The sequence below is a fragment of the Urocitellus parryii genome, chromosome 4, assembly GCF_045843805.1.
Source record: "Urocitellus parryii isolate mUroPar1 chromosome 4, mUroPar1.hap1, whole genome shotgun sequence".
NCBI classification, from domain to species: domain Eukaryota; kingdom Metazoa; phylum Chordata; class Mammalia; order Rodentia; family Sciuridae; genus Urocitellus; species Urocitellus parryii.
In genome coordinates, this window is record NC_135534.1 from 31,896,139 (window position 1) to 31,909,569 (window position 13,431).

Below are 13,431 nucleotides of genomic sequence, written 5' to 3' on the forward strand. Positions count from 1 at the left end.
ATTTTAGGGTGGTATCTCCTTTAGTTCCCATTACATATAACACTGTTTAAAAAGTTTCAAATACTTATCAGTTCCCTGTGAGGTTTTTGGTTGGTTGTTTTTGTAGTACTGGGGGTTAAACCAGGGTGCTGTACCACTGAGCTACATCCCCACCCCTTCTTATTTTTTATTTTTAGACAGGGTCTCACTAAGTTTTGAGGTGGATGTCCTGCCTCAGCCTCTAGAGTTGCTGGGATTAGAGGCCCTATTATACGCTCAATATTAGAGGATCCTTGGGCTGGATTCTTGCCCTCAAGAAGCTCACAGCTAAGTGTGTGTGTGTGTGTGTGGGGGGGGGGGGCTCCCTAGTTGCAGATAAGCCTCTCTGTGGGGAGAGTTTCCCCTTGCATTTGGGCATAGTTTCTAAGTTTCAAGTGCTTCACACATTGAAGCACTGTTCTTCTGCTTGATAATCACAAATAACTCAAGGAGGCATTCTGGTTCTCTTATTTCTATTTGATAGAAAACTTACTTAGAAGTCAAACAACTTGCCAAAAGTTATCCAGCTTGGACATCTGTTTGCTTTGTAGCTACATGCACACACACACACACACACACACACACACACACACACACAGCATGTGTATATATAGCATTCACTTGTAGAGCTGTTACTGACTCTGACTTTGACTCCTTATGCATTTACACCAACGAACATTAGGCTGAGGCTCTCAAGGAAAATTTATTTCCCCCAGTCTATGACTAATACTCACAGGCTATTCATATGCATACTTAGGCACGTCCCTTGGACAGAATGTCCAGGTCTCTCATGAAGAACAAGTGAACTGATTGAGGTGGGTCCAGCAGGATTTCCTTTGGTGGTTATCGTGTTACCTGTCAGCCCCTGATATTGTACATTTGGTAGAGAACAAAACTTCATCATTTCCTTCAGGGCCATTACAAATCCAGACCAGAATTCTGTTTTCCAAAATCTTCTACGACACTGCTAAGTGTGCCGGAGAAACATGGATTGGTTCTAACAGCCATTCCCAACCAATCCTCTTCTCCTTTGCTTCGCCACTGTGGGGAATGAGCAGTCAGCCACTTTTGTCTCCGGGGATCTGCAGGGAGGAGTGGTCACTAAGGCAATGAGGGAAGTGTGCTGGCGCAGGGGGAGACTGTTGGGAAACATTTTCTCTCCCTGATAAAAGGAGAGAAAGGCTGAAAAAGGTTTTCTCTCGCAGCCTGGGCCAACTCCTTGCTTCCTGTTTCTGGGTAAGAATAGACACGTACAGGCTGGAGGAACCGAAGAGCAGCTGGAGCAGCCAAGCGGCCAGGCTGGAAGGCAGCGCTGCGTTAACCAGCGGGTTAGGCCTTGGGGCGTGGCCTTCCCACCATAGAGGCGAGCCCTGACGTCAATGGGCGGGCCACGTTCTGGGGCGTGGCCTCCGGACTTCAGAGCACCGCCTGTCTAGGGCGGGGCTGGAGAGAAAGGGTGGGGCCGCGCTCCGTCGGGGCGTGGCCTGTGGAACCCGAGAACCCCGGCGACACGGGGCCCCGGCGCGAGTCTCTGGGCGCGGGGTTCCTCCCACGCAGCCTCTCATTCAAAAGATGCCGAAGGGGCGGCGCGGCAGTCAGAGCCCCACGATGAGCCAGCGGCCGGCTCCGCCCCTCTATTTCCCTTCCCTCTACGACCGCGGCATCTCCTCGTCCCCGCTCAGCGACTTCAACATCTGGAAGAAGCTCTTCGTGCCGCTGAAGGCCGGCGGGGCGCCGGCCGGTGGGGTGGCTGGGGGCCGACCCCTGCCTCAGGGACCTCCGGCCCCGGCCCCTCCGCCGCCGCCTGGCCTCGGTCCCCCCAGCGAGCGCCCCTGCCCTCCGCCGTGGCCCTCCGGCCTGGCCTCCATCCCTTACGAGCCACTGCGCTTCTTCTACTCGCCGCCGCCGGGCCCCGAGGGGGCTGCTTCACCCCTGGCCCCCGGCCCCGCCACCCCACGGCTTGCCTCCGCCTCCCACCCAGAGGAGTTGTGCGAGCTGGAGATCCGAATTAAGGAGCTGGAGCTGCTCACCATCACTGGGGATGGCTTCGACTCCCAGCGCTGTGCGTGACCCCCTCAGGGGCCACCTGAGCCCATCCTTTTTTGCCCTGGCTCCCTCGTTGGCTCCATGCTGAGCCCCACAATGTGGCTTTAGGCTCAGACTCCAGTCCCCAGGAGTCCCTGATCCAAAAATCTGTCCCCCAGAACCCAGACCCGCACCCCCATCCTGGATTTCAACCGACTCCTCCCTGCAACCACACATCTGAAATTTCTGGACCCTTTAGTCTCAAATTACATCCTGAACTATTCTATTAATCTGGATTCTAAACCTCACACCTGAAACTTCACCAGCCACTACCCGCATTCTGAACTTTAATCCTGCACAATAATACCCCATCCCTGAGTAGGGAGCTTCACCTACCACGGACAGCTCTTATCTCTAGAGAAGTTAACCTTTAATGTTCACTCTTAAACTGGAGTCTTCTGGAGGGAGGTGGGGGAAGTAGGTGAGGATCAGTTGTAGTGTCTGTAAGGGGAACCCCAGAGACATTCACTTTTCAGTGCTGGAGGGCTGCCTCCCTGTGTCCCTTTAGTCCCTCACCAAGTGGACTTTGCCATCTGGTTTTAGATTCAAAGTCTTAGGGATATGGACCAGGCCAGACTTGGTGTGCTCATGTGGGCAGGTATCCTCTGGTGTGGGAGCCAATTTCTCCATGTCGAAGGGTAAGATGGTTTGGGGCCTATTGCACAGTAGAGTGTTCAGTAGCCATAAACTGCCCTTTCCCATCCCTGTTCTGGCTAAAGACCACTCCAACTGCCCCCCAATATCACCACATTCACACAAACCAAACTGGTTGCCCTTGCCACACAAGGAAGGGAATTATGAAATAACCTAAGTGCTTAGGTCCATGGGGCCATGAGAATAGTTCTGATTCATCAGACACCCTGTAACATACCTTTTCTTATAGCCATGGAAGGAAAACAATCCCTAGAAAACTTGGGTTTATCTAACTCCTAGATTTTTTTATTTAAAAAAAATTTTTTTAAATTTTTAGTTATAGATGGACATAATACCTTTATTTTGTATGTGGTGCTGAGGTTCAAACTCAGTGCCTCACGTACTAGGCACGTCCTACCACTGAGCTACAACTCCAGCCCAAACTCCTGGATTTCTTGACACTGTATTTCCCCATTAGATGTGTTTTGGCTTTTGGGTTTTTCCCACCCATCCCCCACCCCTGCCTTGGATCACAGATGGTTTGGGGCTCACGTAGGGAGCACAGTTGCTTCCTAGAAGCTTGCTTAGGAAGAGTTAGGCAAAGTCCTCCTTTCTACTACAGCTGTTTGTTTTGCTCTCCTGCAGATAAATTCCTGAAGGCGCTAAAAGATGAGAAGTTACAAGGACTGAAGACCAGGCAACCTGGAAAGAAGTCGGCCTCTCTGTCCTGAGCTGCTGCCCTCCAGAGCTGGGCAGCCGCCTCCATAGGTGTTAGTGCTTAGATAATGTCTCCCATTTGTTGTCATTTCAAAGATGGTTATTTTCTGTTCTGTATTTACTGCTGTTCTTGTTGCTCCCAGCACATACTTCACATACAATACCCACTTGTGTGGTAAATCTCATGGTCTCTCTCCTCTGTGCCGCTGCTGGGGGAAGTCCCTTATAGGGTATTGAAGCTGCTGCTAAGCCAGCATTCAGAGTTTCCTGACATGAGAGGAAGGGCCCCCCAATATCACCACATTCACACAAACCAGAAGGATGGATGTGTAGGAGGGAATTAGAAGAAACCAAGGGCAATAGATATTCAGTTCTGCTGCTGTATCTCTAGAGGCTCAGAAAGGTTCTTTGAGGACCAGAACTAAAACCAGATGTTTTTCCCCTAAAAACATCTTTTAGTCCATACGAATGTTTAGTGTTTTATTTTTTGTTTAAAAATATTTTTTTTGGAACACAAAACTCTCTACTAGTCTTATCAGAGCCATGATTCTTCCTAGAAATTCATGTGTAGTATTCAAGAAATACTTGTCAAGTGCTGTTGTATGTCCATGCCCCTTCCTTAGAATGGGGTCAGGAGACAGACTGACAGGTAGTATTTTAAAATAGCAAACCACAATATGGTATCAAGAAGATAACATGCTTAGGAGGATAAAACAAAGTAGGGTAAGGAGAGATCAGAGGAAGGCAAAGTAGAATTTCAAATAGGGTTTCTTTTTGGAGGGGAGGGGTATTGGGGATTTAACTCCGCAGCAGTCAACCACTGAGCCACATCCTCAGCCCTATTTTGTATATTATTTAGAGTCAGGATCTCACTGAGTTGCTTAGCATCTTGCTGTTGCTGAGGCTGGCTTTGAACTCTAGATCTCCTGCCTCAGCTTCCGGAGCTGCTGGGATTACAGGGTGTGCTACAGTATCCAGCTCAAATAGGGTTTCTTGAGAGGTACTTTTCAACAAGGTTTGGAAGAGATTGAGGGTCATAGCCATGTAGAACCTGGAGGAATGTTCCAGGCAGATGGGCCTAAGGGGGAGCATGCCAGCATTGTTGAAAGGCAGCCAACAGCCCAGATGATTGGAGCAGGAGGCACGAAGAGAGAGTGGTGGGGGTGAGTCCAGAGGGGTCCATGGATCTTACAGCCCTGATGAGGACACCAGCCTTTACTCCAAGTGGCAGGGGTTAGATGGCTTTCAGCCAAGGTGTGACATGATCTGACTTGTAGGTTAAAGATTCTTCCTATGCGCTGTGAATAGACCATAGGGCTTTCAGCTGGCACATGGGAAGAGCATTTAAGAGGCAGTAGTGACTAGTGGCCCTAAAAAAAAAAATGATGCTGCAATGAGGGGGTTGGAATACAGGGTTACTGAGGTCTGAGACAGGAGACCACAGGTTTTGGGGAGAAGATCAGCTATTTAGTCTGAGATAAGTGAGGCTCATCTGTCTAGACATCTAGACTTGGTAATGGAGATGCTATGTAGCTGGGGGCTATTTAAGCCTGGAGTTCAGAGGAAGGCTTGGACTGGGGCTATAAGTTGCAGATTTGCCGGGTGTGTAGGTGTATTTGAAGGGTGAGATCAAGTGAGACCAGCAAGGGAGTAGGAAGAAAGAGAGCCAATTATAGCGTATCTCTAATCCCAAATCCAAGATGCTCCAAAACCAAAAACTTTTTGAGCATATGTGACACCATAGTGGAAAATTTACATCAGGAAAGTATTTTATGGACAAAATTACTTAAGATATGGTATAAGACTTCCTTCAGGTTATGTGTTGGCCCCCTTCCCAACACTGTTGCATTGAGGATTCATTTTCCAGCGTGAATTTTGGAGGGAACAGGAACAGACCATAGTGGGAGTGGTGGTGGTGGGATTTAGCTCCTAGCAGAGAGATTGGCTTTAGAGGAGAGTACGGATGATCCATCTGCAATGATAGGAAGCTACATCTATGGTATGGGGGTGTAGATGCCAGTGAGAAAGTCAGGTGGTGGGAACCCTGGGAGTTGTATATTCACACACAGAAGCATGTGCAGCAACCTCCAGCTTACGGATGCAAATGCGCATGCTTGCAAGTCTGGAAACCCTGCAACTGAAGACAGGAAGCCAAGGGAGACTATGGGGAACAGACACCTAGCTCCAGTCAGTATTGCCAAGATAGGAATGTGGGTACAGGGTAAGTAAGGGCTCCTTGTTTCTCAATCTCAGCAGTGACTTCAGATGTTTGCAAAACACTATGCAGGTACATAGACCAAATAAAGACTATATAAATTCTCCCTAGAGTTGGCAGACTCAGCTCTGCCTACAGGAGCCCTCCCACCCTGCGTGGGGATTTGGAGCCCTATCTCTCCTTCCTGGAAGATGCCAGATTCGAGCCCAGGCTGATTGCTGCTAGAGAAGCTCTTTTGCTTTCCCAGAAAATTTCAGGCTCACCAGACCAGTAATGGGAAGGGGCTGAAAAATCTTAACGAGAATAAGAATAAACCAAGCATGGAGAAAACCCAGTTCAGAGATCATATGGAGACAGATATGTTCAGGGGGCCTTGTTCTTCCATTCTCAGAGTCCAGACAGCCCAACCCAGAACATATAAAGTGGCCATTTAGTAAGTTCCCACGTGTGCTAGGCACAAGGAAAGCAGTTGATGTGAGTGATCTCATCTGCTGCTCCCCACCACCTTGTGACAGATGGGTCCTATTCTTGGCATGTTTTAAAAGTGAGGAAGTAGGGTCTCTGAGAAGTCAAGTGACTTACCCTCAGGCACAGAGCCAGGACACGGCAGAGCCAGGGTGGAACTCAGGTCTGTAAGACTGCTCAAATGATCCTCTGTGAGGTACAGATGCAGAAGCTCCAGGGAGCTGTAAAACAGAAGCATCTGGCATTTCTTTCAAGAAGTTCAGATCCCTTTGCATCTCTTGGTGCCTTGGGAATAACAGGTGACAGGGCAAGCCATCAAGGACAATGATCCCCATATCTTCTCAGCCCTGATGCCTCAGTGCCCACACACACAGCTGTAAATGAACTTGCAGCAGGAACCTCTGCTACAGCACAGGTGAGCCAGGCAGCTGCCATTAGACCTCATTCCCACCAACTCCCACCTGCCATTTCCTGCAGACCAGAGCTGGAGAAGCAAATAGGTTCACAGCTTAGTCTTAAAGTCCCAGCTCCCAACAGCACTCGGGAGTTCTTGTGGAGGCCTTGAGTGGGCTCAGTGGGAGCCAGGGGTATGGGTGGGGCAGGGGTGCCTAAGTGCTGTCCATGTGGCATATGTCCTTTCAACCCAGGTTTAAATTCTGGGTTTCCAGTTTCAGGGGAAAAAGAATCTGGAAAAGGCCAAAGAAGAGTTCACAAAATTTCAGAAAGAATGTTCAGGTTCTGGAGATCTGTTGTACAGCATGTGACTATAGTTAATAATCATATATTATGTTAAAACAATATAATCTCTACTTACTGGCAATTTCTAGGCATCACACATTAAGGTTTATATATGGACCATTTCACTTAGTACCTATAATGATCCTGTAGGGTAGAGACTGCTATCCTCATTTTATAGGTGGCCAAAATTGAGGCACCAAGAAATAAAGTAATGTGGCCACAATATTACAGCTAGTAAGTACAATTCAGACAGGGGCCAGTTCCAGAGCCTGTGTTCTTACTTGCTGGGCCACAAAGCCCCCATGCGAACACCCTGAACAGAGCAGAGTAGGAAGTGTGGGTGACGGTAAATTGGGTTCTGGCAGGAAACAGTGACACACAAAAATTGGATAATTCAAAAGAGTTTAATAAAGCAATGGTGCTAGGCCAGGGGCGGTGACATACGCCTGTAATCTCAGCTAAAATCAGAAGGCCGAAGCAGGAGGATTGAAATGAAGTTTAAGGCCTGCCTTACCCATTTAGCAAAACCTTGTCTCAAAGGAGGGTGGTAGCGCTGGGGATATAGCTTAGTGGTAAAACACTCTTGGGTTCAATTCCCAGTACTCCCTCACCCCCAGCCCTCAAATAAATAAAGGGACTGTATTACAGACTGACTGACTGTGCCTCTTACATGTTGAGACCTATGCCCGATGATGGTTTTAAGAGGTAGGGACTTAGAAGTTTGATTAGATCTCGAGGTAAGACACTTACGGATGAGATAAATACCCTTATAAAAGAGTCCCCTCTCTGGGGACTCTCTGGGGACTCTTTTATAAGGGTATCAATCTCAGCCAAAAGGCCTTTCCTTCCCTCCTTCCACCATGTGAGGTCACAGCTAAAAGGCACTATCTAGGAACCTGACCCTCATCAGACAGAATCTGGCAGCACCTTGATCTTGGACTTAGCCTCCAGAATTGTACGAAATAAGCTCCTGTTGTTTAGAAGCTATCCAATATAACTCCCCATCACCGACAAAGACAGGCTCTTGACTATGAAAGGTAGGGTGGGAAACCACCAGCAAGAGTAAGGGGAGGGAGGAACAGAGAGCCTCTGTGGTAAGAGACCCTGCAGAACAGGAGGTGTGGCCCTTGCATAAAGCCACAATCAGTCCCAGTGACCCTGCCGGGAAGGAGCACAACCTGCAAGAGATCAGGGTGAGGAGAGTAGGTCCAGGATATTTTAATAAGCATGAATACTAGCAGGCATGTGTTTGGGCTGTCTGGGTTGCTGCCCACAACTTACCAAGTAAGGGTGGGTGAGTGGGGTGAGTTCCTAGGAATGCACGGACCCAGTCCTGGCATCTACCACTCGCCCCACAGCTTGCCCAGTTTTGGTCATAACTCCTGTTATCAGCATCCAGTAGGATGGGGATCGTGTGATTGTCAGCTTCTCCAGAACAACATGGAATGGAAGAGGTTGTTCCCCCAAAGGAAAATATGCACTGGGAAGTGTGATGGCAGGAACACCCATTGCCAGGTATACTGGATAAGCAGGGTGGCTTGGAGGAAGCAGTATGTGTGGCTCACAAGAGCAGATTATCCAATGTTCAAGAATTTTGTGAACTGTTAAACACAACTATTATTAAAAAATTAAATGGCATTAACTTACAATTAAACTATATTTAAAACTAAGATAAATATTGACAGTTCATCATTTCCTGTCTATGTATATGTATATTGCTATACTTTACTATTATCTCTGCTCTTGAGGCTGCTTATGCCTAATGCATCTGTAGGTTGGCAATAACTACGTAATGGTATGCCAATGTGAATGCCTTCCTAATGATGTTGTGTTGGCACCTTGAAGTTGGCCACAGTGAGAGTATGTACATATGGAAATTGTCAGATTATGGAAACTGGCAGATCAGTGTTGTTTTTGCCCCCCAACAAGAGTTGGGTGTTTAACACTTATTAGCACAACTCCTGCTAAGTGGGGGACAAAAGCACCACTTATTTTATGGCTGAGTTGAGAGACTGTTGCTTCAGAATGTTCAAAGTTGAGCTGAAAATAGAAGTGAGGCTTGCAGCTGCTTCCAGCCTGGTTTGCCCACTTAGTGGCAGATGTGGACAGGCAGGAAAGAAGTTGGTCCTGCCTCCCTGCGATGACAGGCTGACCTGGGTCTGCCTATTATACAGACTCAAGGAGAGGATGGAAAAACGCAGGATGGTACTGACTATCTACTGATGGAAATGGGGCCAAGGAATGTTCTAGACCTGACCTATCAGATTAGCTATTTCTACCTTCCAGAAACCAGGGTAAGCAGAGGAACAGCCTGTAGAGGAGGGCTGAGCCCTTCCCCTCCAGCGGCAGCTGAGGGAGGATGGAACATGAAACCTAATAGAACATGCAGCCAGCTATTTGTATCATGATCTCTCTTTTCCATCCTGACCCTTAATCCTGACAGCAATACAGATTCCAGCATGTTGGAAAAACTTTCTGCTATCTTAGTCATCTCTGCCTCATGACATGTGACAAAGGAGTCAGGCCTGAGGGACTGTGAGGCCTGGTTTCTGGGAACAGGAGGAAGAGAGATCCAGTGGCTGCTTCAAAGCTTCCTCTCCCACTGAGTGCTATGTTGGTGCCTCAGGACACTGGCCTTTTCCCTTCAGTGATATCCTGATTCTGTCACTCACCAGGTATGTGACCTTAGGAAAGTTACCTAACCTTTCTGAACCTCTTTCCTCATCTGTAGAATGGAGACCATTCTCCCAGGATGGCTGTGTGTGGGGGTGGACGACAAATAAGACGACAGACGCGAAACTTCCACGAATTGGGAGTCCCAGTCTGCGGAGGACACAGCCCTCACTGTTGAGCTGCAGGGGTGTAGGAGTGGTGGGGGCAGCCAGGCATGAGCTGGAGGGAGGCCAGGCCAGCAGGAATGGAGAAGCGCTGGATTTTCCCCACCCTAGAGCTCAGCCCTCACCCAGTGGTGAGGGGGTGAGTGCCTGGAGGGAGGCAGGCTGGGGCAGGGGTAACTCTACTAGAGCGAGCCAGAACATTCTTCCCAGGCAGGATGGCATCTCACGTCCAAGTAAGGAGCATGGCGGACAGTAGGGCTCTTTGGTTATAAGAATAGAAACTAACCAAGGGCAACTTCAACAATAGCTGTGCCAACATTTAGGAGGAACAGAAGGGGACACTGCTGCTGTCCAACTCGGCTCCAGCTGCCATTTCTTGGAGAAATGCGTTTGGCCCAGACTGTGTCACGCTGCCATCTCTGTCCACGCTGGAGAGTGATGCGGGTTCTGTGGTTGTAGCCCCTCCCCACCTCGAACCACTCGGAGCTGGAGAGCAGTTTCCTACCCAAACAAGGACTCTGGCAGACAATGCCACCGCATGTCCCCTTCCTGAACCTCACGTGGATTGGCATCTGCCTGGGAGCCACCAGGAATCCAGGCCACTCACCTCCCATCTTGTTCTGCTGCCCCCTCCTGCCTTTTGCAGTCAGCTTCCTCACAACTGAGCTCCTGGGTAGCTCAGAGGAGTGACGTTGGGTTCCAGGTGGACATAGTGGTGAGCAGGAGGTTCTCTCTAAAGAAGAGCAGTGTGTGGTCACATGACCCTGGTTTATGTGTCCCCAGATTGTGAATCACATAAGTCCCTCTCCAACTCTGAGTGCTGAGTGAAAGAAGAGCCAGAGACAGGCCAGGTAGAACCTGCCCTTGGAAGGAAGCAGAAACCGAGATGTACTCCCCTCCCAATGGCTGGGGTGTCACTTCTTCTAGGGAGTCTTCCTGGATTCTTCTCCCCAGCTTGGGTTCTGTGTCCCTGCTCTGAGCTTCCTTTGCACTCGGAGCCTCCTGCCTCCTGGGACTTATCACCAGCTCCCCCGCTCCTCTGTGACTGGGGCAAGGGCTGCTGTCATCATCATCCTCCTGAGCTTGGGGTTTCTGCACAACACTCCTGTGCTTGTTGAGTATGTGGATGGCTGTGGACCAAAAAAGGAAACACGGCTCCTGGTCTTACAGTGTGACTTATGGCCCAATCTGTTGAAACATTAATTTGCATAATCACAAGAAAGGATGATCACAAAGTCACAAGAAAGGATGATCTAGATATAACAATATCCTAGGGACCATCTGGGTCAGGTGGCTCTTTATGACAGTATAGATTTCACGGTGCCTTGAGTTTTTTTTAACTGATATTAGGGACGGGCCTTAGATATCCCTTCTTGTCTGGGAGATGGTATATAATGTAGTGATTAAGATTATTAGCTCTGCGGCCAGACTGCATTGAAATCCCAGCATACACAAGCTGTGTGACTTTGGGAAAAACTACTTAACCTTTCTGTGTCTTCATTCTGTCATCTGAAAAATGAGGGGATTAACAGTACCCAACTTCACAGGTCAGAATGAAGTTTAAGTAAGTTAATGTGCAGGAATCTTAGAATAACGTCCAGTTTAAAGCACATACTCAATAAATGTTTGTTACTCCATTGATCTTTTCACAAAAAAGGATAATAATAATCATGAATAAACCCAGGATTATTAATCTCCTCTCAGAGTTTAACTAAATCCAGTGCAAACCTTCAGTAGCTCTGGGAACAATGCATGTAAATTTTCATGCAAATGTTCTTCAAATAAAATAGGTTTTCAGCTTCTCTGAGCCCTTTTTCTCACTTCGAAAGTGTGCAGGAAAGTTCTCCCTGCCTGAGGCTGTTGTCAGTTGACTGAGATGATAACATACATTCATTGCTTGGCTCTGGATGTGGGTGCAGCCCAGGTTCACACCCTCTTCTTTGCCTCTTTGGGTGCACTGAGCAATTTGCATCAAGGTTTCCAGTCTCCTAATACAAACTGACCACCAGGTGGCAGTAAAGATTTAGAAGTGCACGGAACCCCACCCCCACCCCCCAACCCACCCTCTAGTCTTCTCACATCCAGGGCTGACATTTAGCTGTCTGTTCATCATTACCTAGAAGAAAATCCATTTGGAAACCTTTGGGGAGGTGGAGACACTGCAGCCACTGAAGACATTCATTGCAAAAATAAACACAGGGACGGCCCTGGCCTTTCCCAGAGGCTGCAGTTGGCCTCCTGCTGAGAGCCACAGGGCACGCTGGGTATTCCCCCCAGGAAGATGTGCTCTTTTCAAAACTGGTTTCAGGGTGAAGAACCCAGTTCATGTGAATTACAGAAGCTTGACCAGACTCATTGACTCCTATTTCTGGAGGCCGGAAGTCCAAAATGAAGGTGTCAACTGATTTGATTCTTGGTGAGGACTCTCTTCCTGCCTTATGGATGGCCCCCACATCTCACAGTGTCCTCGAATGACATGGAAAAGAGAGAGCTCTGGTGTCCCTTCCTGTTTTTATAGAGGCACTGATCCCTCAGGAGGGCTCCACCCTCATGACCTCATCTAAACACAATTATCTCCCAATAATTCACCTCCAAATCCCGTCACTTTAGGGATTGGGGTTTCAGTATGGGAACCAGGGGCAAGGTGGGGACAGGTTCCTTTCACAGCACTATCTAAAGTAGGTACCCAGTAACTGTATGCTCTTCTGCTGTTTAGCTCCCTAGTTCCTATTTTGCAGGTGTACATCTAATATCTATACTAGAACTAATGACTATTATCTGTCACTGTTATTATCCATAATGGCTGGATGGTCTAAATGAGTGCTGTCTGATAGAACTCTCTGTAACAATCGAAATATTCTTTATCTGTGCCATTTAGTAATGGTAGCCATTAGCCTCATAGCTATTGAGATTTGACATATGGTATTTGCAACAGAGAACTGGATTTTAAATTTTATTTCATTTTAATTGTTCAGAATTAAGATCAAATAACCTCATAGAGTTAGTAGCTACCATCATGGACAGCTGAGGTCCATTTTCTCCCTTTCTATGATTGATTAGATCGTGCTGTTTGGAAAGAGGGAAGCTTTGAGTTTTAATGAAGGGTGGGTTTCTGGGGTTCACTGTTGTGGGGGCAGACAGAAAAAAAGATAATAAGGCTCAGAGAACTAAAATCACTGCCTAAGGTGACCCGGAGGGTCCATGGCGTGGCCTCCCTGCATCTCCAAGGCTCCAGGTGGTAGTTCCTTCTACCAGGTAAGCCTCCAGGAATCCAGGTTCCCTTCTTCTCCCTCCTGGAGGTGACTTAGCAAGTCATCTGATGATCAGGACAGGCTTACTTGTTCGTCGTGCTCCGCGTGAGCGTGTGTGAGCGTGTGTGAGTGTGCATGTGTATCAGTGTGTGTGAGCATGCATGTACATATGCGTGCATGAGCAGGCCTTTTGCAGAGGTCATATACAGCCTGTTACATAGGAACGAGGGTGATGTGAGAATCTGAACTATGCCCATCAGACCCCACATCACAGTTTAGGTGCATTTCAAGGACTGAAGTCATTGCATGGTCCTTAGGAACAGAGCAAAGATGCTTAATGCAACCATTGCAACAGGGCCAGCGGGCATTGGAAAAAGTGTCTTGGGGTCTGAGCACAGGATGGGAGGGTGGTGGAGTTTCTCTCAAGCTCTACCATAACACCACAACCGCCAATGCCAACTGTCCACAGTGA

The 13,431-nt window shown here is 48.2% G+C and overlaps 1 protein-coding gene and 1 long non-coding RNA gene across 2 annotated transcripts in view; both read left to right on the forward strand.

Annotated features, from left to right (window-relative positions):
* Window positions 1-568: 568 nt before the first annotated feature.
* C4H11orf91 (chromosome 4 C11orf91 homolog) lies at window positions 569-3,730 on the forward strand. The gene is made up of 2 exons (XM_026404787.2): window positions 569-2,080; window positions 3,382-3,730. The coding sequence occupies exons 1-2, from the start codon at window positions 1,591-1,593 to the stop codon at window positions 3,465-3,467; spliced, it is 576 nt and encodes a 191-aa protein (XP_026260572.1). The 5' UTR covers window positions 569-1,590; the 3' UTR covers window positions 3,468-3,730.
* Window positions 3,731-9,312: 5,582 nt separating this feature from the next.
* Window positions 9,313-13,431, forward strand: part of LOC113193845 (uncharacterized) — a 65,072-nt gene continuing 60,953 nt past the window's right edge. Inside the window, exon 1 of the long non-coding RNA XR_003302191.2 lies at window positions 9,313-9,546. This is a non-coding gene — a long non-coding RNA (uncharacterized LOC113193845). The remainder of the gene's footprint in view (window positions 9,547-13,431) is intronic.

Coding starts and splice junctions, on each gene's coding strand:
- C4H11orf91 (XM_026404787.2), top strand. CDS start 1,591: ATGCCGAAGGGGCGGCGCGGCAGTCAGAGCCCCACGATGAGCCAGCGG. Junction 2,081..3,381: donor TGGCTTCGACTCCCAGCGCT/GTGCGTGACCCC, acceptor GCTCTCCTGCAG/ATAAATTCCTGAAGGCGCTA.